Below are 24,667 nucleotides of genomic sequence, written 5' to 3'. Positions count from 1 at the left end.
AAGAGGAAGTATAAAAACAGGAAATGATGGGATCATTTTCGAGGGCCTCATAGAAAGCCTCTAACTCCTAATGTCACTCTCCCATGACTAGTAGATTAATGTGTGGGCTTTCTGTGCTCCCTGAGTACATACATTCACTGCATATGACAGACATCAGTGTAAACATTACTTAGCATAATTAATTACTTAATTGCTTTGGCTCATCTAATGTCTCTTTTTTTGTTTTTTTGTTTGTTTGTTTGTTTTTTCCAGACAGGGTTTCTCTGTATTGTTTTGGAGCCTGTCCTGGAACTTGCTCGGTAAACCAGGCTGGCCTGGAATTCACAGAGATCTGCCTGCCTCTGCCTCCCGAGTGCTGGGATTAAAGGTGTGCGCCACCAACGCCCTGCTCATCTAATGTCTCTTAAAAATGCTTTAAGACACATGAAAAGTGAAAAATTCCATATACATAAGGATAAAACTTTGTTGCTCAATTATCCAAATATGTATTTAGCCATTAACTTAGAAGACACCTGCTCTGTGTGTGAAAGTAGTTCAAAGTCACAGCCCTCGATTAAATATACACTCCAGCACTTTCAGGAGATTTCAGAGCCTCAAAACTGACTTTAAAACTCTATCTTAAGGTGGACTGTCTAATACATTATAAAACCTAGCCTGAGCAAAGACTTTGGTATCAAAGACTGAATGCAGAGGAGTAACAATTATTTTTGTACATTCTTTTAATAAATTGGTTCTTTATTTGAAACCTCAAAATGTGATCGATATTAAGAGGATGCAGACATGGGTTCCAATAAAAATGACATTTGGAGACATTTTCGCCTAACCTAGAAGGAATATGTTGCTGCTGGATTCCTGCTTGGGTGTAGACTGTAGCCACGTACTGACAAACTAAGTTTCTTGATCCCATGGTTGTTGGTGATACATTGGAAGTGTCTGTGGATATTTCTAACAAACTCTAAAGTTTGAGAGGAAAAGTAAACACAAAACTCTCTCTTGAGTTGGATGTTAACATATACTAATTTGACCATTATATAAATAGAACAAATCTGATTTATTTGTTGGGAAAGTGCTACCTTCAGAATCATCCAACTCAAATTCAATTCAACTCTGTAGCAAACAATTCATTTTCTCATTAGGCAATCACTGTTCCCTTCAATAAGGCAATTCCCACTCAGCTTGTGGCCACAGCAGTCATTTAAATCATGGCCTCTTTTACACTATGGATTTCGTAAAAGGACCTGCTGACCTTAGCAGGCAGGCATTTAAAGAAACCTGCAATAGAGAGGCATACCAAGGGGGTGTGCACTCTTAGAAAGCATTATCAGGTTAATGGTGCAATCCCTTTTCCTAGTCAGTGACCATGAAAAATGAAATTCGAATGGGAAAAGAAATCTGCAAAGATAAAGATACAAAATTCTGCCATGTTTTTCAGAATTCTTATCATTATTTTTCAGAAAGGGAAGTAATTAGAGAAAACATAGTGTTATTTTATGTGAAAGGGCTGAAAATTGTTTGTACTTGCTAAACTCACAGTGTTGATTAATGTTGGCCAATACAGAGTAAGACCAATGAGTTTATTATGAAAATTGAACTGAAAAAACTCATAAAAATATACAGCATTTATCACCAGCAAAAGCACAATATAAGACAAAAGGAACGTACTTGATATAGGCAGGTTAAGAAAAGCATTTTAGGGAGAGAATATGTCATCTCAGTAAAAAAAGCTTTCTATTTTGAACATCACTAGCTGATGAGCACATTACTATGTTGTCAATAAATGCCTTTCCAGTGTCAGGCAGAAGCACAGCTTTCTTCACCGGTAACACTGATTCAATCGACCTTTTTGTCTGAGGTGCCCTCTTCATGGTTCTCAGGGCAGACTTTATTACTAGCAACAGACTGGGCTGTCTGGACTTCATCTGGCAATGAAAATACATGGCATGTCTGGAGATCCAAGTACGTTGTAAATATCTTGGCATATTCTGGGTGCTTTAGGGCAAAACTTTTGAATTCCTCTAGAAGAAAGGAAAAAAATCAGTAAGTTTAGGGCGCTTGTTCTTTGGGTGTGATGAAACTCAACAAGAGATCCTAATCATGCAATTATTGCAGAATCCTCTTACTCAGCTCAGAAACCTGCTGATGAGAATATAAAGTGTACAGCCATCCCGTGAGAGGTTCTCCAACATTTAGTAGTCAAGTTGTAAATACATATTTTTAATGATTCACTAGCTCTATTCTGCAGTATACAACCTATGGAAATTGTGAATTGCACCCGGGAGACATGTATGGAAATATTTATAGCAACATATTCCTAAGAGGGGAAAAAAGAAAATGGACTCAGATGACTATCAACAGTCACAATGAATACAACTGCAGCACATTCATGGAGCATAATGACTGCAATGAAAGTGAGTGGAATATGATGATAAATCTGTGACTACGAACCCTGAGTGAAAAATGCCAGACACAAAAGAACACAGATTATAAGAGCTCATTTATATGGAGTTCAAAAACTTAGACAAAACTCAAACATGCTAACACTTATTTAAAAAAATACTTAAATATAACAAACTGTTTTTCTTTTTCTTTTAATTTGAACTTGCATAGTATTAGGGGAAGGGAGGGATTCTGTGTATTCTTAAAAGAAAAAGGTTGAACTGGAAACACAAAGCTAAACTCTGGTCACTGGTAGACTGTCTGATTGCCCACATCCCAGAGGATGGTCTCACGCCCATGTGCATACGTGCAGAACTAGCTGGGCTCAGTGGGTCATTTGCCAAAGAGGAAGTAATGTTGAAAGGGAGATGCACTGAGAGGACCTAGAGGGAGTTAGAGAAAGAGAACATGAGAGGTGGCTATGACAAAAAACTCTCTGTATACATGTATGACATTTTTAAACAAATGTATTATTTATGATCTGAATTTATCACGTGGGAAAATTTAATTTAAAAAAAGAAAAAGAAAAAAATTTCCTGGGACTGGTGACATGGCTCAGAAGTCGAGAGCACTTGTTCTTGAAGAGGGTCTGGATTTGACTCCCAGCATCCACTTGGAGCTCACAGTCATCTATAACTTTAGTACCAGGATATCTCTTGTCTTGTTCTGACCTCTTTGGACACTAGATAGGCATATGGTCCACAAACATCCATATAAGCAAAAAAACTCCTACACATAAAATAAATAAATCTAAACAAAACAATGTAGCATAATTCTCTAACAGACTGATTAAGCTGACAAAAGTATGGCCACATACAAATAATTTAGTATAATTTTAATATAATTAAAATTGTTATCTTCCAATGAAACACTGTCAAAATCTGGTAGTTCTGGGCCCAGAGAGATGCTCAGTGGTTCCCAACACACATGTTAGCTCACAACCTTCTCTAACTCCACTTCCAGGGGATCTGATGCCCTCTCCTGACCTCTGTGGGCTCCTGCATGTACATGGTGTATTTAAACTCACAGAGGCATACAAATAAATGCATAAATTTTAAAAAGCTTTAAAAATGGGTATTTGGAGTAATAGTGTTGTGCAAGAAAATGACTAAAGAAAATTTAGTTCCCATGAATTTTTGAAGATTCTTTATTTTAAAATGAACTCAATAGCCGGGCGGTGGTGGCGCACGCCTTTAATCCCAGCACTCGGGAGGCAGAGGCAGGCGGATCTCTGTGAGTTCGAGGCTGGGCTGGACCGATAGCCTCCAAAACAATACAGAGAAACCCTGTCTCGAAAAACCAAAAAAAAAAAAAATGAACTCAATAGATTTGTGGCCCTCTGTATGTGATTACCTAAAAGAGACTATGGGCACACAAAATGCCAGTAACTCGGCACAGAGTAAGGAAAGCATGTGACCTGATATCCCCATCCCATGAGCATTAATAAGCTGAACCTCTGTGAACACTGTCATGGCAGTGAAATTAGGTAGTTAGTGTCTCTCCAGCCAGAGGGGAAAACCTAGGGAAGATAAAGCAGCCTGGCATCCAGGACCACATCAAAGCTAAGCAGGAGGCAACCACCTATGCCTCTAACAGCAGTATGTTTCCCTGGGAAACACAGGGAAAATGGTTCACCACCATTGCTTAGATGGATGGTCTTGAGCCATCCTGATCGAGAAGAAGCCAATGCATGGATCTGTATCTATACCACAATACCACAGACCTTCTCTTGTCACAGTCACTCCCTGATGGGGGTTGCTGTAGGATGACAAAGACAAAGGCTGCCCACATCTATGTAAACTACGACATGAAACCTCAGTAAATCATTTAGCTACTACTATCTTCAGTGCCCTGGTCCCTGCTCCTCCACTGCAGTTATAGCCTAGCTTGACGAGCTTACTCAGAGTAGCCTGGCTGCACTCACAGCAGATACGAAAGGCACTGGTGCATGTAGTCAATGGTACAGGCTCTAACCTAGACTCTTAGGCTTTGAGTCCTGGCTCTGACAATCTTCAGGTGGCTACTGTTCAGAAAGTTACTTACGTCCTGTGTTCCTTGCCAAACACAGATGTGAAAAAAACAAAACAGGACACTGATTAAACAAGTGTATATACACAAAACCTAAAAGAGTACCTGGTGTGTAAGTCTTCAATAATTAGCGATTACTATCACCACCATAATAACATTCCAGCTGTTATCATCATTTCTCTTGCCAATAGTTAGCCGAGGAAACACACCCAGCTGACTCTCAAGATGCTCTCCTCATAAATGAGTGGGGACTGGGACTTCCTACTCACCATAGGAAACAGAGTCCCCCTGGGCAATTTCCCTGAAGAGACCAGAAACATCAAGGTCAGGCACTCCAAGAGAAGCCTGCAGAATGGTGCAGAACTCCTGCTCTGTTATGTAGCCATCCTCATCAACATCGAAGAGCTGCAAGGGAGACAACACACAGGGGTGGCCTAAAGCCGACTGCGTTCGACTGCACTGTAAAGACTTTAACAATGGAAACAGCTATTGTATAATATATATGCATATATACATACACACATATGTACATAATGTACGTACATGTGAGAGGGCGCAGCAAGAGAATGGTCTCTACTACTCTTATAAGACTTAAAACACCTACAGCGGTTTGGTAGTAGAAAGAGACAGAGTTAGAATAGGGGCTGTGCCAGTAGTACACACTAAAAGTCATGGGAACCCTGGAGGGACATGATGAATCTTTCCCAGGGAGGTCCACAAAGGCTGTCATTATAGCTCTCATAATGTAGAGATGTTCCAAGGAGATAAAAGGAATGGAAGGTGAGTCTCTGGGACTTAATCCAGAGACTGATGGAGAAGGTAGAACCAGATGACAGTGGATTAGTATGGCCCCACCTAATGCTTTCGAGGGGGAGGGGTATGATCATATGCATTATGAAGGAGGCCTTTGAAACAGAGTGTGTAGGACAGGATGGGGCCAGGAGGCTTTTCCAAGCAAGAAATCCAAGCGAGGCTAGGGTGGACAAGCAGCGCTGATAGAAGTTTCAGAAAGGTTTGTAGTGATGGGGAGGAGCCAAAGAGGCAGAGATTTCTAGTTAGGTAACCGAGGAAAAACAGTTCCTAAGAACTACTGCTGAATGAGATAAGAGTTGGACCTAGAAAAGTTCAATTTGAGTTAGAGGTGCTAGGAGAAAGAGAGAGGGAGTGAGAGAGAGAGGGAGAGGAACAGGAAGGAAGGAAGGAAGGAAGGGAGGGAGGGAGGGAGGGAGGAAGGAAGGGAAAGAAAGGAGGAGGAAGGAAGGAAGGAAGGAAGGAAGGAAGGAAGGAAGGAAGGAAGGAAGGAAGAAGAATCAGCTATGAGCTCAAGAGATTATGAAGTAAATTCGGGCAAGAACTGAAACCACAGGTGTGTGCATCTTGTCTGTAGAGAAGATGTGGAGTAAAGGCACAGCCACCCGGGACAGCCACCATAGAGATGTGTAGACAGAAGAGGAAGTGAGACTTCGAAGCTGTTAGACTATTGTGTGTCAACCGCAGCTAACAGAGGGTTTTAATCGGACAAGACTTGACAATGGAGACAGGCACCAGACTATTTGCTAGATTTGATAATTAGGACATGAGAAGCTTTCAGCTTCAGAACCCGAAAGGGAGGTCTTAGTGAGAACCAAGGGACAAACAAGCGACTCTCGATGACAAGTGGCATGGGCATTTCTAAGAAGTTACAGAATAGAGGGCAGGAGACAACGAGCTAACACCAGGCGAGACTGGTGATTATACAGACAGGGGGAAGGGAAGCAGTGGGCTAGGGAAGTTAAAAGCCAAGCAGTAGAAGAGAAGTAAATGACGGATAATGAATAATCAAAACGCTCTCTGGGCACTCATTTTTAATTAGAACTTATTTTTCACAGGCACCGATCAGCGGTATCCAGTTCCTTAATGCTCCCAACATGCTTTGCCAGCAGCAGGTGCTACGCTCAGCCCTCTCAGACAGGTGGCAGCTGAGGCCCAATGAAGGTAGCAGTTCTGTCCCAGGGGTACAACCTATTCATGGCAGAGGCAGCAAATGCTGGTGTTCAGTACTGAGAGGCCCCCATCATTGAATCTCTATTTCAGACCAAACAGTAGATCAAAGATATGGAAGAACTGGCATTACTAAGGTCTGCTAATCATGGAAAGAAATACAAGTGAATATTTAACAGTGGGTGAGATAAAAAAAAAGCCATAGCTCCCAAGAAAGGAAAGCAGGCTTCTGACCCTTCCCTGGTGTTGGGCTTTTAATGGGGGGGCGGAGGGGGAGAAGGTGGCTGTAAAGAGAGAAGTGACTTGACATGTTTTCATAAACTGTAGGCCACAGGTCCCTTATGCATCTTAGACTTCACACAGCAACTGCCAGGGCTCAGCGACGACTAAGTTAGCTGCAATGTGCTTACCACAGGAAAGGAAGTGACAGGATTCTAAATACTATGAAAGCATATTACTAACTGAAAACAAAAATTATGTAAAAATATTCACAAAACATACTAGAAAAACAGCTGTAGGTAACCAGTGTGAGCTAGGCATGGCGGCCTGTACTGGCAATCCTAACACTCCAGGGGTCAAGGTAGAAGTACTTCAAGTTTGAGTCAGCCTGGGCTACAGAGTGAGGTCTTGTCTCCAAAAACAAAAACAAAACAAAAAAAGAGACAAATAAATACATAAAAAGAGAGGTAAATAAAAACCAGTGTAAAACATGACCCTTGCCATAGAGAAAAATGAGCTAATTATAGATGTAAGTCTTCCTTTCTTCCATCTTCAAACCAAGGTCTAGGCTGATCAAGATTTTCATGGTTTCTTTAAAAATAGTAATTACTGTGATTAAGGGCCAACTTTTCTATTGGGTCTTTCATTGACAAACCAAGAGTGACCATTTGCCCAGCTAACCATGTAATTACACATGCAACCCCAAGACAGAAACAGAGATGTCTGTTAAGTTAGCTCTATGTGTCATTTTAGGCTTCTTGATGAGTAAGTCTGAAAGCTGAAGGCTTGGAATTTTGGGAAAGTGTTTGGCCCCAGCATCATGCTATCTGCTAAGCACAATCACTCGGGTTCCTTACATCCAGTTCACTCAGTTTAAAGCAATCTGCACCAGAAAGTGCCCTCATGGTTACTTCCAACAATGATTTAGTATTTAACACCATCCCTGATGGCCTCTAAAACACACAAAAAAGGAGTCTTGGCCAGAGAAGCTTTTAAGTAATAGAGAAAGGGAAAGGCTTGTTGGAGCCACAGTGGGTTCTCTGTCTCAGAGAAAGCCAGGGAGAGAGAAAAGGAGGAAATAGGAAGGAGAGGTCACTGGTTTTCATGCCACATTGAAACTGAGGCTGTCGCTGTACAAGACCAGAGGGGAGCTGAAGGCAGGGCCTCAGTTGAGAGATGCCCAGGAACTTAGAATTCAATGGAAACAGCAATGAAACACTAACAGATGAAGCACTCCATTTTCAGGATATGCGGTTTGGCGTACAGCATGTGGGAGTGGCCTATAGCATGTGGGCGTGGCATACCTCACGTGGGCGTGGCCTACAGCATAACTGAGGGGCAAGTGCAGCCTGGATTGTCACAACACACATTTTCCTGAAGTTTTGCTGAGGATAAGAACAGTTTTTTTCCTCCTAACTTAAATCCTTGCACTACACTGAAAATATGTTGGCTAGCACAGTAAGATCAGCAGGGTAGAAACGTGGGACATTTATGATGATGTTACCCTGACATCACCACAAAACATAAACTCCAGCACCAAAGTTCCACATAAATGACCTAACAGGTACAAAAGCAAGGACAGGTCACAACTTTCTAGATGAATTAGGATGCAGGGCAAGAAGTGGTATTTATTTACAAACCTTACTTCAGGACTTCAAAAGAGGGCTGAAAAGAAATAACATTACTTTGCTAAATCACCCGCTCACTCTTCAAACCCAGGCTGCTCCCACTGTTGTTTAAATGGATGCCTGTGTTTTCTTTATTCTCGGTAGCAATTGACTTAATCACATTATCCTCCTGAACATGTCACAGAGATCTATAAACTTGGGGAACAGATTCGCCAATCTTTCAAATAATGGAGTTAGAGTCAACACATATTTCCAAGGCCAACTGAGATGCGGTCAGTGGGGTTGGCAGTACCTTAAATGCCACCTGGATGATCTCTTCTGTGTTGGCAGGGTTGCACAAGACAGCCAGGCCGATCACATACTCTCGGAAGTCAATACTGCCATCGTTATTCTGTGGAAAGACAGCCACGGGTCAGGAAGGCAGTTATTGAATCAGTGCTCACCACACGAGGGGAAGCACAACCACGCTGTGTAGCATTGCAGCATCACAAGCCGGGGCACTGTGAAGAGAAGTTTCCCGAGAAGGACAGTAAGGGAAGGGTTACCCACTGCCGGTTCAGGGGGCAGAACACGTTATATCCAATAGTAATGACAAATACTTACGTCCAGGGCCATGTAAAGTGACCCAGCGTCACTCAGTGTGGGTTCCTAAGTTCACAACTGCTTTGATGAGGACCCTTTAGGGGGACAGGGACTAGGACTTTAATCCTTAGTGGGAATAAAGCTTTGGGCCACGGTAAAAATGGCCCTGCCAAGATGGTCAGCACCAGAGGATTTCTGAAAGGTCCTGGAAGGTTAATAAACAACCCTCTGCTGTTTCTTAACACAGAAAGTGGAAGTGAAAGGAAAACGGGAAACTGAGGCATTAATCAAGCTGCATTCTCTAGTTTTCTAGAGCTGATGTGGCAACCCCAATAACCTCTTGGGAATTTGTGGTCCCAGAAGCACCTATACTTTGGAGTCAGTGAAAACCAAACACAACCAGCATGATACAGTCCAGGAGGAGTGTCATGATGACCACAGAAAACAAAGGATGGGTGATTCCAACCCAGACTGGCACACTCATTAACTATCAAGGGAATGAGAGCTTACCATAAAGAGGAAATAAAGAATGAGGCTTGGTGGTGCACACCTTTAATCCCAGCACTCAGGAGGCAGAGGCTGATGGGATCTCTGAGTTCAAGGCCAGCCTGGTCTACATAGTGAGTTCCAGGACAGCCAGGGCTACAAGGTGAAACCCTGTCTGGAATAGAGAAGAAAAAGGAGGAGGAGAGGTATGTCTGAACATGAGACAACTCAAAGAAGAGAGAACATACACAAGAGGAAATGCAGGGGAATGAGATGGAGAGTGAAAGACGGAGGAGGGGGAAGGTAAATAGAATTATAAGTAGAATCCCAGATGGGAGAATCATTTTGGCAGCACAAACCTCAAGTGATGGATCCCCTGACAAACTACGTACCAGAGACAGCAAGCCAGAGCAACACTGCATCTGACAGATTAACAAAGGACACTTGACATCATGCATGGCTCTTCATCTATGCCCAGTCAGCAGGCACACTTGAGAAAGGGGGAGTCTGTAAAAGCCCCTGACGTGGCGGGTGGTTCTCTGTAAGCACATTTTCCAGGGAGGTTTGCATCTGCCTCTCAAGAGCCAAACTTCAAAAAGTCAAATCACTTTCTTCATATTAGTTTATCTTACTGCAGGGTGGAAACTAAAAGAATAATCATTTAATTTCATGTTCCCACCAGAAAAAGCAGAAACCGAGATTTTAAGATTTCCCCTAAGTATTAGGGTTTATTTCTAAGACAAAAACCTAAAGTCATTCAACTTCTCTATTTGCCTAGAAACCAGCTTGAGAATAACTTATGTTTTTTTAAAAAAGCAACTTTACTGTTGTATAAGTTATATCCAGCTGGATGCATCCACTTGAAGTGTCTGACTGATATCACATACACCAGATCGTCACCGGCACCGGTGAGCATGTATCTGCCACCACCACGGAACTTTCAAAGAGGAGAGCACATTAACGGACACCATACACTCATGGTGCCATCACCATTTAATTCCTCGCACACTGTACACAGTGGTGTGTCATGGGCCTTAGACACTGAGGAGCCTCCCGAATCATAGCAAAATTGCACAACATAAGTAAACTTCCTGTGTTCTTGACTTTCCCTGAGCAATACAAGGGTCCTGAATGATCAGTCCTCCTGACACCATCAACCCTGTGTGCAACACAGGTTAAGCAAGCACCACAACCCTTGTTGCAGAAATGAAAACATAACATACCCTTCCTATTACCACTAGGAACAAGGCAATGCACTTGCACCCAAATTTACATTAGTATATGATGGCTAAGCATTCTTCAATGGACACTTTTTTAATGATTGCTATGATTGCATTACGGCAGACCCCTGACTCAAATGAGAAATAACATGTAATTTTTCTTTCTAGTAACGTGAAGGAAGAAAAATCACTATGGAAATTACTCAGAGAGATTATTTTATTGGATTAATAACATACTAGTGAGGTTCCTAAATCAATATAGTACAATTTAGAACTGGAAGGAACTGTAGAAACTACTAATGAAACAAAGACATGCATTTCATCTCAAGTTAATAAAACTCACTACTTCTATAACTGCAATTACATCCAAGTAGTTTGACCATGAATCATTCAAATTTAACAGTGTGATGGAGTATATTTTTAAATGGACCAAAAGTTATATAACAGAATGCATTCTTTTAATTTTAATATTTTTGAATCAGTTTTATGATTTAAAAAATGGTCCCATAAATCTATGGTGGTTTCCTTAAAACTTCACCAGGGAGAATTATAAGCTTAATGATAGCACCTGGTCTTAAAATCTATTTCATAGCTACATGTAAATGAAGAAATAAACCTTTCAATGGAAGTTCTTAGTCATTTCTCCATATCCTCTGCCAAGCCAGAGTGGAGAATAGTCCAGAGTTGGCACCAAGGAGTTACACTGAGTCATTACAAAAAGAAGCACAGCCAAGCTTCAGTGAGCTCCAGCTGTGGACTTCGTCCCTTTCCTGGAGGTCAGCAGGGTTGGAAAAGAGTGAAGGAGGTACCACAGTGAGTCCAGTCACCCAGCACCTTTTACCCATGCCCTGGCTTCTAGAAGCAATGGGAAGTCCAGGTAACTTGTCCTTGTATTGGCTGTTTACAATCCCAGGGGGCGCTAGAGAGATCACTCTACAGTTAAGAGCAGTGGCTGCTCTTCCAGAGGACCCAGGTTCAATTCCCAGCACCTACGTGGCAGCTAACAACCATCTGGAACTCCAGTCTAAGGGGAACCTGATGCCCTCTTCTGGCCTCTGCAGGTACTGCAGACACATGGTGCCTAGGCATACACACAGTGAAACATCCATATACACAAAAATAAATTTTAAAAAAATCTCAGAAGAAATAAATAGCCTGATTCTCAAGCATCAGTTATTCAAGGCTGCTCCACAACTTAATGTATTTAACATATTTTACCATTTAGAATCAGATTTTTAAAAATAGGGTTTTCATTCTTACAAGATTTAAGGATATGATGTTGAATACATCTTATGAGGGTTAATTCCCAAGGATGATTTTTCTTTTTCTCTTTGTTGTGCTATAATTCCTATCATCTTTGTGAATGAGACTAACATTCAAAACATTACCATAAAACACAATCTACTTGTCTGCCCTAAGTCTCTACCTGTAATGACACACTATACCCCAAGAACACTAACATTGTTTGTCTTGGTTATAAAAACAGGCAAGGAAAAGTGTTCCAATTACTCGGGTATTCTGATTGAGAGGATATTTCTACTATGTATATGAGAATACTGCCAATTTTCCTGTAATTAAACTATGTTAATATACTTAGCATTATACCAGCCCTTTCAAAGAGTAATTCTCACATTCAAAATCAAATCACATCCAATGCAGAGTTCCTATGAAGGCAAAGCTTTAAAACTAAAATATATTCCTAAGGTCACCTTCAAGATGATATACACATTATGAATGCCTTTTAGAAGTTTCTTGCTTTCAGAGATACAACACATATTTCCTTTCTATGCTTTTATAGGTTATAGAGTTTAGTGGATACAATCAAGATAAAATTATTTTTAAAGTTTTACACAGCTTTTTTGAAGTGTACATTTATAGGCAGTGCAATATATATATATATATATATATATTCTTCTCATTATCAGCTTACTGCCTTGATTGTATTTAATGTTAGACCCTCACTGACAATGGAGTGAATGAATCAAAAGCTGTCATCACAGACTGTAAGCAGTTTTTCATATGGAAATGGATAATTTTTGCATGGGGTTGTAGGGGTTGAGATAGGGTCTCATGTAACCAAAGCTGGTATCAAGTTCACTAACTACATAGTCAAGGCTTGACTGACCCCAGGCCTTTATCCCAAGTGTGAAGATCAGAGACATGAGACTCCATGCCCAGTGACATGGCACATTTTTTTAAGTTGAAAATTAATACTTTCTCTAACCATGAAAGTGAAATTTTAAAAGTTAAATATTGAATGAAAATTAAGAAACCCAGTCACTGTCTGAGTTGTTGGTTCTATACAACAGCCAAAGACTTGCCTTTTCTAGTATCTGCGGTAGTGACGGGGTTATTTAGATAAAATTTATATGAATACAGAAGACAACAGAAGAGAAACTTGGGTGGTTTGTGGATATTTTCCATGTACTTGTTACAAGAGAATCATGAAATGGGTATGCCTTAGCCAGAGGAATGAGGGAAATACTTATTGCCACTTCTAGGATGCGATGACAGCCTTAACTTTTATATGACATTTGTGATGAAATCTGGAGCGAAAATATAAGCTCTGCATTGTGCTTTCCATAACCACAATGTGGAAATCAAATTAGAAACATATTCTGAGTCCTGACAGACATCTTGGCAGCTTTCTCCCTTTCCTGACCACTCTCCTGCTCTCGTGCCTGATGTATTCCTGCATGTATTCTACAGCAGTGAGGCTGACATGGATGTGTGGTTGCTGGCAGCAGCCCTGTGCTTATACACCCACAGCTGGTCTCAGCAGACGATCAGACCACGTTAAATGACAAGTCCCTTTAGGAAAGCAGATGTGATCTCTGTGCTTGGCTCAGTTCAGAATTATGTGTGTGGTAGTTCATAAGCACGGCATGACGGCGGTGGTGATGGTGCACACAGTGGCCAAACGCCAAGCTCTCCCGACGTCACTGGGGCTTTCTGACATGAGCTCCAGGCCCCCTAAGAGGCCAGCTACATCAGAAGGACTCTCCAAAGTGGTCCAGGATGGAAGGAATGCAGTAAACACAGAAGAGAGTAGAAAAACACCGAAGACTGGGGAATGGGTAAACAAAGACTTGCCACCAATGGGTCCTGGGTTTTGCTGGCTTAGTTGTAACAAACAGCTTGTACCAAAAAAAATAAAATCAGGTTGAGAGCTATACACCAGAAGACATGGCTAACTCAGTGGCAGGTTCTCACTATTCCTATTTCTCCCTTTCTTGAATGGAGGTGGCTCTGATTCACCTGTCTGGCAGCTCTGGCTGAGGCAGGCTTGGAAAACACTGGGAGACAGGCATAATCTAAAGTGCTTAGGTCTGTCAGCTCACTGGGCATTAGCACGACCTGAGGAGCTTAGAGAACAGGGATCTGAAGAGACTCCATCTGGAGTAGGAGTCGGTGGCACGCACTGCTGCAACGCTAAATTGCAGCCAGGACCTCAAACCACCGCAAGAAAAGTCAGCAGTATCTATGTCTAAGCCGCTTCATACTCCACTCCACTGATTGCTAATTGCTAACTGGGTTTGCCTGGTGTCTTTTTTTCCCCTCCCTGCCTGTTGTTTCCAAAGATAAGCAAAAGAATTTTTCCTTGCTCTCAGGTAGGGCAAGATGGGACAAGAGCTAGCTAACATCACCCGGGTGTGCCTGATTTAGTACCAAGTAAGCATAAGTGATCATGTTGGCTCATTAAGGAGGCTAAAGGCATTTTGAACAACAGAAACACCTTTTTATTACTCCTGGTCCTTGACACTGCTGTTTGTCTCACTAGAAAACAGTTAAAAGACTCTAGACTTTAGGTAGGTGCACTATATTTTCATAAAATGATACCCCTAGTGGGAGACTGGAAGGGGGAAGGGGAGTGCGGGAGGAAGGGAGGGAGAGGGGACTGGGATTGACATGTAAAACAAGCTATTTAAAATTAAAATAAAAATGATAAAAAATGATACCCCTAGATAAAATTGCCCAAACTCACATTTTGAACGCATTGTTATACAATATAAAGTAAGTTCTCTGGAAAGCACACTTCTTCATAATATGAAGACCAGATGTGAAATTTGGAGAACAGACACACAACTTACCCTTTCCTTCTCAGCTTCTCAAGGGAAAACAATCTACCCGGTGATGCATTCTTGATTTATTCCAGGATTGTAAGCAGTGCCAATCCATTCAACAATAAATAACAACCTTTTAAAGTCAACCAGTATCTCCTCATCACATACGTATGTCTCTACAATTGTCACTCCCGAAGCCAATATACAAACCACCCGGAAGACTTTTTGTCCAAAATTAGTTTTAATTAAGCAGTAGAGTATAGAAGTTCAGGCATATACAGCATTATAAAAGGACCTACACCCACCCCACCCCCCACCCCCTTCCAGGAAATGGTAGCTGTTGGTTGGGGTATGAGTTATGGCTCACACAGCCTGTCCTGCACACGGCGGGTCTCACCCTCTCTGCCTCCACTTCAGGAATACATGGTCAGCTGCAGCCACTCTCGGAGGGACACCTGAATCAAGCCATCCGCATCACGGTCCAGGGACTTGAAGGAGCGAAACATGGCGTCCAGGCGGACCAGGCAGCAGATGAAGTTGTTAAAATCCATGCCGCCATCATCGCTAGCATACCGGCGGACGATCATGAGGTATAGTTGCTCATTTAGCTGGAAGCCCGCGGCCTGCACGGCCCTGTGCAGCTGGGAGCCTCTGAGAGAGCCAGAATGGTCGCTGTCATGATTCTTGAAAACGCACTGCCATTTCTTGATGTTGTTCCACAGGTACTTAAACTCCTCAAAGCCCAGCTTCCCCGTGGTGTCACTGTCCATGACAGACACAATGCTCCTGCAAGTGTCAAGGCTGAAGCCATCGGTCTTCAGATCCTTGTGCTTGGAGAGAACTTTGTTGAGAATATTCATCAGGTCACGGGCACCCACCTCCATGTCAGGCCCAGCCAGCTGTGCAAACTGGTGCCGAAACCGCCGGACTTCCTCGCTTTCCGAGGCCTCCACCGTGGTAAAATGCTGTTGCTGCGGGGGAGGCGGCTCTGGGACATACTGAGCTGCAGCAGCCTCGCTGATAAAATTGACAATCCCTCCAATGATCCCTCCGATGTTGTTGCCTCCGCCTCCTCTTCCCTGACCGCCTCCTCCTCCAAGAAGGCCTCCGAGAGCCCCCCCAAGACCCCGATCTGCCCCTTCCAGGATCGCCTTTGCCAGAAACATGCTTGCGGGTGTGAGAGCTGCTAAAATCCTGGAGACTGTTTGGAGAGAACTGCAAATAGAGCCAGTGTGGTGCACATGTGGAAAAACTGGCTTTTCTGTACCTGCTTCAAACTGCACCACACCCCTCCATCTCCAGCTGGAGTTGCTGAGTTCCGCTGGGTCCTAGCACCAGCCATATTTTCAGGGGCCTCAATGAAGTTATTTTTCCCTGTCTTTAGACATTCCACATTAGAATAGTATTTTAAACAGAAAATATAAAACTATAGATTTCTATGGCATTGTGCTCTTACTTTTATTTAGCACCCAAAGAGGACATGAATTTTCTCACAGGAGAGCAGGTAAGTGACTCAAATCAACAACTTCTTAACTAAGGAATATTTCTGTGGGGGTTGAATTGAAAAATCAATTTGGCATTTGATACAGAGGTTCTCCTTCCTTAAGGTTTCCAGAATCCAGTTTTAAAGAACAACTTGGTACGGGGTCTTTTTCAGTCGAGGTCTCCAGATCCTACCTCAGAAGCTCTGTCTGGAGGTCGGCTATGGGGTCCGTAATTAATATTTCTGGAATGTCTTTGAGGCTTACATTTATACAAAAGCTATACTATATATATATGAGTCTCTGTGGATCCCTGGTGCTGGAGTCACAGGCCCCTGTGAGCTGCTGATGCGGTGTCAGAGGTGAATTAGTGTGGATTCTGATTTAAATGTTTGAAGGAATTCACCAGTGAAGCCATATAGCCCTGGGCCTTTCTTTGTAAACAAGTTACTGACTCGGGTGCAAACTTAACTTCTTCGGGGCTAGAGGGATAGCTCTGCAGTTAAGAGCAAGGACTGTTCCTGCAGAGAACTCAGTTTGGCTCCCCTACAGATGACAATCTCCTTTGACTCCAGCCTCTGGGGATCTGATACTTCTTTATGGCCTCTGTGGTAACTGCAGGCCTACACACATAAACACACATGTGCGTGCACATACACACAGTTACAAATCAAATAAAAAATTTCTAAAGGCCAGCTCATTGGATCACTAAAAGAACCTTAGATCTTCACAATTTTTCTGAGTCTTCATGATTCAGCCATGGTATTTGGCTGAGTATTTATAAGAATTTCTCCATTTTGTCTAAGTTATCCAGATGTATGGCATATGGTTGCTCATAGCACTAATTATTATTCCTGTAAAATTAGCACTTATGGTTATCCTACTGTTTCCATTCATTTGTCTGGCTTCCTTGTCTTCTTCTTCTTCTTCTTCTTCTTCTTCTTCTTCTTCTTCTTCTTCTTCTTCTTCTTCTTCTTCTTCTCTCCTCCTCCTCCTCCTCCTCCTCTTCTTCTCCTTCTTCTATATTACATTATTGAAATTTGATTATATATTTTTTAAAGATTTATTTGTTTATTATGTACACAGTGTTCCGCTTGCATGTATGCCAACAAACTTCATTACAAATGGTTGTGAGCCACCATGTGGCTGCTGGGAATTGAACTCAGGACCTCTGGAAGAGCAGCCAGTGCTCTTAACCTGGGAGCCATCTCTCCAGCTCCTTCATTATATATTTCTAAGAAGCATTTTCAGAAGTCAGTGTGTGTGATAGGTACATCTCAGACAATGCTCTGAGAAAGCCTACCTTTGATATGTTACATTTGAATTCACATCCTCCATGGTTCTTTGAAAGATCTATTGGTGAATTCAGAGAAAGATGGCTAGGACTTAATGGTGAAATTGGTATATCACTTAAGAACTAGGGAGACAGCTCAGTTAGCAAAGTGTTTAGATCTCTAGAAGCCATGCAAAAACCCAGGTACCACAACACACACATTCAATACAGCTCCAAGGAGGTGGTGACAATAGGATCCCTGGGCTTGCTGGTGAACCACTCTGGCAAAGTAAGTGAATTTCGGGTTCAATGAAAGACATTGTCTCTGTGTATGTGTGTGTGAGTGTAAAGAAGTAAAGCAGAGAGTAACTGAGGAAAATATCAACATCAACCTCTGGCCTCTACACTCACACACAGTCTCTTTCTCTCTCTCTCTCTCACACACACACACACACACACACACACACATATACACAGTCACACACAGAGTCACACATACACACACACAGAGTCACACACACCATCACACATAGTCACACACACACAGACACACACACTCACACACAGTCACACATACACACACACTTACACAATCACACACACAGTCACACATACACACACGGTCACACATAGTCACACTCACACACTCACATGCACAGTCACACACACATATATACAGTCACACTCACATATAGTCACACTCACACATACACACACAGAATCACACACATAGTCATACATACACACATACACAGATACACTCACACACATATACAAGTTACATTCACATACAGTCACAATCACACACATACACACAGTCACACTCACATACAGTGACAGTCACACTCACACATACACACAAAGACACTCACACACACACACATACACAGGATTATTTTATTACTTAGTACCCAGGGAAACGCTCAAATTCAAATCTGAAAAATGATAATATGAGTATCTTCCCTGCCTGCTTCACAATGGTTCGTTTTAATTTTATATGTATTGGGACATGGGCTAGGCAGTTAGGATACAAAGGTAAATAAAACAAAGTCAAGGAGATCATAAGGAATGACCGTTAAGTACAAGCTTGTGTCCATTTGTGCATTTCTATTATTAACACTAAATAATTAAAATTTCATAGCTTGTAGTTTGGTGTTAAGATTTCATAAAATTCCCATGGAAAACAAAAACATATTCCAGATAAAGAAAAACTCAGAAAAGCCAGCACTAAGTGAAGATCATTCAGGTAATGTGTTTTACATTGCATTACCAAACTAGCAAAGTTGCCAAAAGAACGTAATGAATTCTGCCAAGACAAAGGAAAGGGGAGCATTTGCTTCAGGAGAGATGATGCGTATGGCTGACTACAGGTGGGGTCATCCTCCTAGTGTACAATGATGCAAAAGGATAGCATAGTAGAAACATAGGGTACCAAGAGATGAGGGGTATTCAAGAGGCGGTAAACAGCGCAATGCCATGAGAGTCTGTTTATAAGAGTGAAAATGATGAGACAGCAACAAATCGGAATTGGTTTGGAAAGGATTCTGGACTACCATGTCACAGGGTCCACCTCACGGGTTACTGCAGAACCACCCATAGCCCCAAGTGAAGTCAAAAGGAGAACAGTTGTGAAGTTACCGTGGAACTGTATAACTCCAGAACAGTGAATGTGCTAGCTATTTAGAAGAGAATGGTAGCTAGAGAATCCCAATCTCTCCCTCCCTTCTGAATACAGCTACAGCCCAAGAGGACCTTGGAATTTCAATCCTTCTGCTTCAGCTCTGGAACGCTAGGGTTATGGGGGTATATGCCACCACACCCAACTATCATCATCATCGTCGTCGCCATTGTTATTATTTTAGGTCATGGAACAATGTCTCCAGTATCTTTTCTATTTCAACCACTATCCAAGAACTGGCCTTATTTCTTAGGAGCGCAATGAAATTACTTCTATGACCACCAAGGGACAAATGCTGCCTTAACTGGGTAGGGGAAAGTGTCCAGAAATGACTGCCTTCCTTTAAGAGATTCATAGGGCTCACTGTGTCTCACACAGACTTAAATTTATTCACAAAGCTTTTTAGGAGGAAAATTACATGGGTTTTTAAATTTTTTAAAAATTTTTACTTCTATTTTATTTTATGTGTTTGCATGTACATCTTTGTACCACATGCGTGCAGTACCCACGGAAACCAGAAGGGGGAGCGAGCTCTCCTAAGTGGAATTATAGTGGTGGGTCACCCTGCGGGTGCTGGTTATCAACCGTGAGTCCTCCAGAAGAACACCCAGTGCTCTTCACCACCGGGACATCTCTGTAGATTTTTTTTATGCTGCAAATTAACTTGATGGCAGCTAATATATAAAATGTATCTCATCTTACCAGTTGCTTTGTTATTTTGTATATTATAAATTCCAATCATTTATTTTCTGTAAAGAAGGTTATTTGGCTAACCGTTTGCCATAAATCATCACAGAATAAAATGCTATTATTACATGGAGAAATCTTTTCTTTAATGTCCCATTTAATCTTCTACAGTTATTTATTACAACATTTATAACCTGAGTTACTATCTGGGAGGAAACACCACTGCTAAAACCTGTAGGAAAAGGATAGACCAGGCCACACCTAATGAAAATTTGGCCCCAATTTGGGGGAAAGAGTCACTGAACTGAAGAGATAAACAATGATATGTGAACACTATTAAATAGTATTTCTAATACCCCAAAGTGAAAACAACCTGAATAGCTACCAACTGGTGAATATTTGATACAAAGAAATACTAATGAAAACCAAGGGGAATTAATCACTGAGGCACATTACACAGATGAATCTCAAACTGTGTTAACTAAAGAAGCCAGGCACAGGGAATACACGCTGAGACACTCCAGTTATGTGAAATGTCCAGAAAACCCAAACGTATAACGGCAGGATGCAGACTACTGGCAGCCTAGGTTCTAGAAAAGGAGCATGTCACAAAAAAAACATTGTGCAGCAAATGGCACAAGGCATCATGTGAGTTTGAGAGAAATGTGCTGAAACTGACTGATGGTGATGGTTGCACAGCTTGAGAAATACACTGAGGAGAAAACTTGCATTCTTGAAATAACATGATTTGTATGGCATACCTTAAGAAAGTAAGTTTTTAAAATCAACAGTAAGAGTTTACAGCAAAAAGAACACAAAATGTTTAGTTTCCATGGTGTAATTAGCCAGATCTGTTTCCACCTCCCTTGGCCTAGCTGCTTACCACAAAATGAGAAGAATGGACAATTAATCTGATACCGAAGGCCTAGGGTTCTATATTTGTGTGCCTTTGGGTTTTTTTGGGTTTTTTTTTTGCTTCTTTTTGTATTGTTTTGTTCTTTGTTTTTGTTTGTGGTGACAGGGTTTTTTTTTCTGTGTAGCCCTGGCTGTCCTGGAACTGGCTCTGTAGACTAGGTCTTGAACTCAAGAGTTCTGCCTGCCTCTACCTCCTGAGTGCTAGGATCAAAAGTGTGCACCATCACCATCCAGCATGTGTCTGGATTTTCATGTGTCATGTAGCAGTGACAGCAGCAGCATTCTTGAGTTCAGTTTCCTTTTGCTACTTACACCTCTTTCTGATCTGTCTGTCTGTTTGTCTAATTGTCTGTATCTATCTATCTATCTGTACCTATCTAATTATCTGTACCTGAGCTCAGTTTCCTTTTGCATCCATATATATATCTGTACCTGGAACCTGGTTCTAATGTGAAAGACTTATAACTTACTCCTAACCCCATGTTTGCATGCTATCTCATTTTCAAAAGTACTCCTGACTACAACCTATTAGGTACATGACTCCTCTAAAGAGGACCTCCAGGTCACAGGAGGGGGCTGAGTCCACACTGAGGACTCCCAACTCCCACCTCCAGTAAAGTCTTTCTGTCAGGTATGGCTTTAGCTACTGCAACATGATGTGGAGTAGACATTCTGAATTTGGCCATCATTTGTTGATCAAAATGCCATGTTGGATGAAACCAAAAGCTTCTCTAGAGTCTACATAGACAGTATCAGTTTTTCCTGTATGCTGGATGCTCTCTCTATCCAGCATGGGGGATGAAATTGGCTGAACACAATCTTTTTCTGCTCGTTACTTCCCTCTGCTCTCAGGGCAGGCCAGCAATTGCTCAGTTGCTACAGTGCAGATACTTGGATTGTTTCAGTCCCTCTTCTGTTTCCTCTACTAACTTCCCAGGTACCCATGCATTAATAAGGTAAAGTACATAATTCTTATGTCTAGACACATATTTATAACATAATAATACTCATAGAAAAAATATATGATGGATGAGATGTGAGAGCCAAGTCAACCTAAGAACTGGAAAGAAATGCTCAGAGATGTGCCAAACTTTCAGGACAACTGAGTAGAAAAGTTCACAATCCCACCCAGAAGCTGTAACCTTTTTCTTCTAATGATGTCATGTAAATTATGAAATGAGTTTCACAGAGGAAAGACTGAATAACTGGACCTGAAATCAAGATGAGTTCTCTTCACATGGACTATGAAAGACTATATTACTTAATCAAAACTGACATGGAAATTTTTTAAAAGATTGGGATTTTCCCAATCCTCTACAAACATTGAAGGAACCTGTGCCTTGACTTTTATCAGGAGCAAGTCCCTGTACCACAACACCCTGCTTCTAACAGCAAAGGCAAGCTGGGATGTTTGCTATTATTGGCATTCAAGACTTGCACTTGGATTCATACCAAGAACTGGGCAGATGGGAAGAACTCAGAATAAAGACATACATTCATTCCACGGAATGAAACAGTAACGAAAGATCTACACAAGTTTACAATAGCCAGAAAGGCTGGTTTGCCAGACTGCTAAAGTATATATAAACCCTTCCTGAGTCACACTTACACAACAGGTGCACTTCTGACAGAAGAGCTCAGTACTAAACAGCAGAAATGGAAATGTGACACTTGTCAGTGTTTTTTTAAAGAAGGGAAATAGTAGCCCTGTAGTCTTATGAGTCAATGGTCTGTGTACAGAATAGTATTGGTTGGTAAGATACTGAGCTCATGTCAGACTATACCGGAGGAAGTAGAAGTCTAGTTCTCTCATTCTTTTCTTGCGTCTGTGAAGACTGTTGATATACTACTACTTCAAACTAGGGGAGGGGGGCTAGAGAGATGGCTCAGAGGTTAAGAACACTGGCTGCTCCTCCAGAGGACCCTGTTTTAATTCTTAGCACCAACACAGTGGCTCACAGCCATCTGTAGGTCTAGCTCCAGAGGATTTGATGCTCTCTTCTGGCCTCTGCATGCACCAGGCATAGATGTGATACAAGGACATACGTGTGAGAAAAACATGCTTCCACATAATAAAATTTGTTTTAGTGTAGGAGGATATTAACAAGAGGTGCTTGCAGAGGATTAAATGAACTGTTGCTATGGTCCTGGCAAGGCATAGCTGTATTTATAGATGGCTGCCTCATAATTGTTCCTGATTTAGCCTGTATTATTTCTTGATCTCATTAAATGCTCTTAAGTTCCTTCACATGTGCTAGCAAGTAACTTAATGCTTAATTTGAATTATTAGCATAAAAATATTGAGATGCCAACATTCTAAACCATTTTCTCAGACTTATCTGAACATTTAACACATTTTCCAATTAATCTTTAATATGAAGAATTTGGTAAATGCTCATGAGTATAAACAAGCTAAACTAAAGCCAAAAATAAAAAAAGTCTTTTGCTTTTGTCCCTCAAAGGGACAAGACCTTGTCAAAGGAACTTACTCCAAACTAGTAAACAATGGCATGTCACCTTTGGAGCCTTCAAACTATCTACAACCAAATATCTGAGAATCTAAAGAACCTACGACTAGTAGCATTTTCAGGACAGATTGTTAAAAATAAAAAATTACACAGCTTTTGTAGATTATCCAAGAATGTAGCTGGGAAGAAAGAGTCTTAGAGAACCCCAAGAAGGGAAAAGATGGCAAAGGTTCATTAAAGGGGTTGGGGGAGTTTTCCACACAAAAATGTACAGCTGCTAAGAGATCAACAGGAACACCCAGGCCTCATTCAGCATTGAATCTACTACAAAGATGCTGAAAGAAACACACTTGGAGCTGCTGGACCTCCTTGCTCTCCCATCAAATATTCTCAAGTTCAGTCACTTCACTAGACTGAGGAAACAGGCCCAGCATGTGTGAGTGTATGCACAAGGTGTGGTGACAATTACATAACTCAGCTTTTTCAAACAAAGAAAATATTCACAGGCACAGACATGCAGCTGTATTACACACACACACACACACACACACACACACACACACACACACACACACACAGATTGATGGGAGTAGACAGACTCTTCCGATATGTATGGAAAGTCCTTCTGTATATGTGTTCTCTTACTGGCTGATGAATAAAACACTGTTTGGCCAATAGAGGCAGGAAGACAGGCAGGACTAGATGAATTCTGGGAAAGGTAGGCAGAGGTCTCACAAAAGAGATGCCATGTAGCCAACAAAGGAGAAACAGGTCCGAATATTCTCCAGCAAGCCAAGACCACATGGAAATACATAGATTTATAGAAACCGGGTTAATAATTAAGACACAGCTAGCCAATAAGAAGCCCTAGCCATCGGCCAACAGTTTAATAAGTAATATGGTGTCTCTGTGTGTTCATTTGGGGCTGAAGCGGCAGGACCTGGAGGGACAACAAGAAACTCCAGCAACAGCTAAGTACAGAGAAGAACATTTATAGCTGTACAGGTGAATGAAATCTGTCTGTATTCTCTGAATTCCTTCCCCAGCTTTGGTATCTCTACAGCTGCACCTGCTTCTATTTCTGACTTAGTGTTTAGCTCCCTGCATACACCACAATGTCCCAGATGGATCCTGGGCCAGCCTCCATGTCCTTGTCTCTTTTTTCAAGACATCTGTGTAGGAAAAAAGTTAAAAGTCCTCATCTCAAACCACCACTCTGCATAAGTCTGAAACTATGCAGCCCCTTCACCACATGGAGTTCCTCACGTTCATTTTAATCGTGTTTATGAGACCTGCCATATTTTCTTTTATTTTTAGTAAAAAATTGAGATCGTGCTATATATAAATTGATGCTTCAATTCTTTTTACCAATGTGTCATAAGCATTTTACTGTATTATAAATCGATTTTCACAATCACTAATGTCCTAATGAATTTTTATGTCTCATTAACTTTGTTGCCCAAAAGTAAGTGCTCAGGTAAATAAGGGGCGATCAGAAGTCAGCGCCTACAGCACTAAGGAA

General features: G+C 41.6%; 2 protein-coding genes across 2 annotated transcripts in view; both read right to left on the bottom strand.

Annotated features, from left to right (window-relative positions):
• Nucleotides 1-1,560: 1,560 nt before the first annotated feature.
• Nucleotides 1,561-24,667, bottom strand: part of Lpcat2 (lysophosphatidylcholine acyltransferase 2) — a 59,764-nt gene continuing 36,657 nt past the window's right edge. The window contains exons 12-14 of the mRNA XM_040735279.1: nt 8,584-8,682; nt 4,734-4,869; nt 1,561-2,015 (exon numbers count right to left, since the gene is read on the bottom strand). Of these exons, the coding sequence (XP_040591213.1) occupies nt 1,831-2,015; nt 4,734-4,869; nt 8,584-8,682 (420 nt within the window). The 3' untranslated portion in view covers nt 1,561-1,830. The remainder of the gene's footprint in view (nt 2,016-4,733; nt 4,870-8,583; nt 8,683-24,667) is intronic.
• On the bottom strand, nt 14,959-15,944 carry Capns2 (calpain small subunit 2). The gene has a single exon (XM_005079147.3). The coding sequence runs from the start codon at nt 15,807-15,809 to the stop codon at nt 15,057-15,059; it is 753 nt and encodes a 250-aa protein (XP_005079204.1). The 5' UTR covers nt 15,810-15,944; the 3' UTR covers nt 14,959-15,056.

Source organism: Mesocricetus auratus, unplaced genomic scaffold, assembly GCF_017639785.1.
Source record: "Mesocricetus auratus isolate SY011 unplaced genomic scaffold, BCM_Maur_2.0 Super-Scaffold_100045, whole genome shotgun sequence".
Taxonomy (NCBI): Eukaryota; Metazoa; Chordata; class Mammalia; order Rodentia; family Cricetidae; genus Mesocricetus; species Mesocricetus auratus.
Note: the sequence above shows the minus strand (reverse complement) of the source record. Positions and strands in the feature narration are given on the sequence as shown.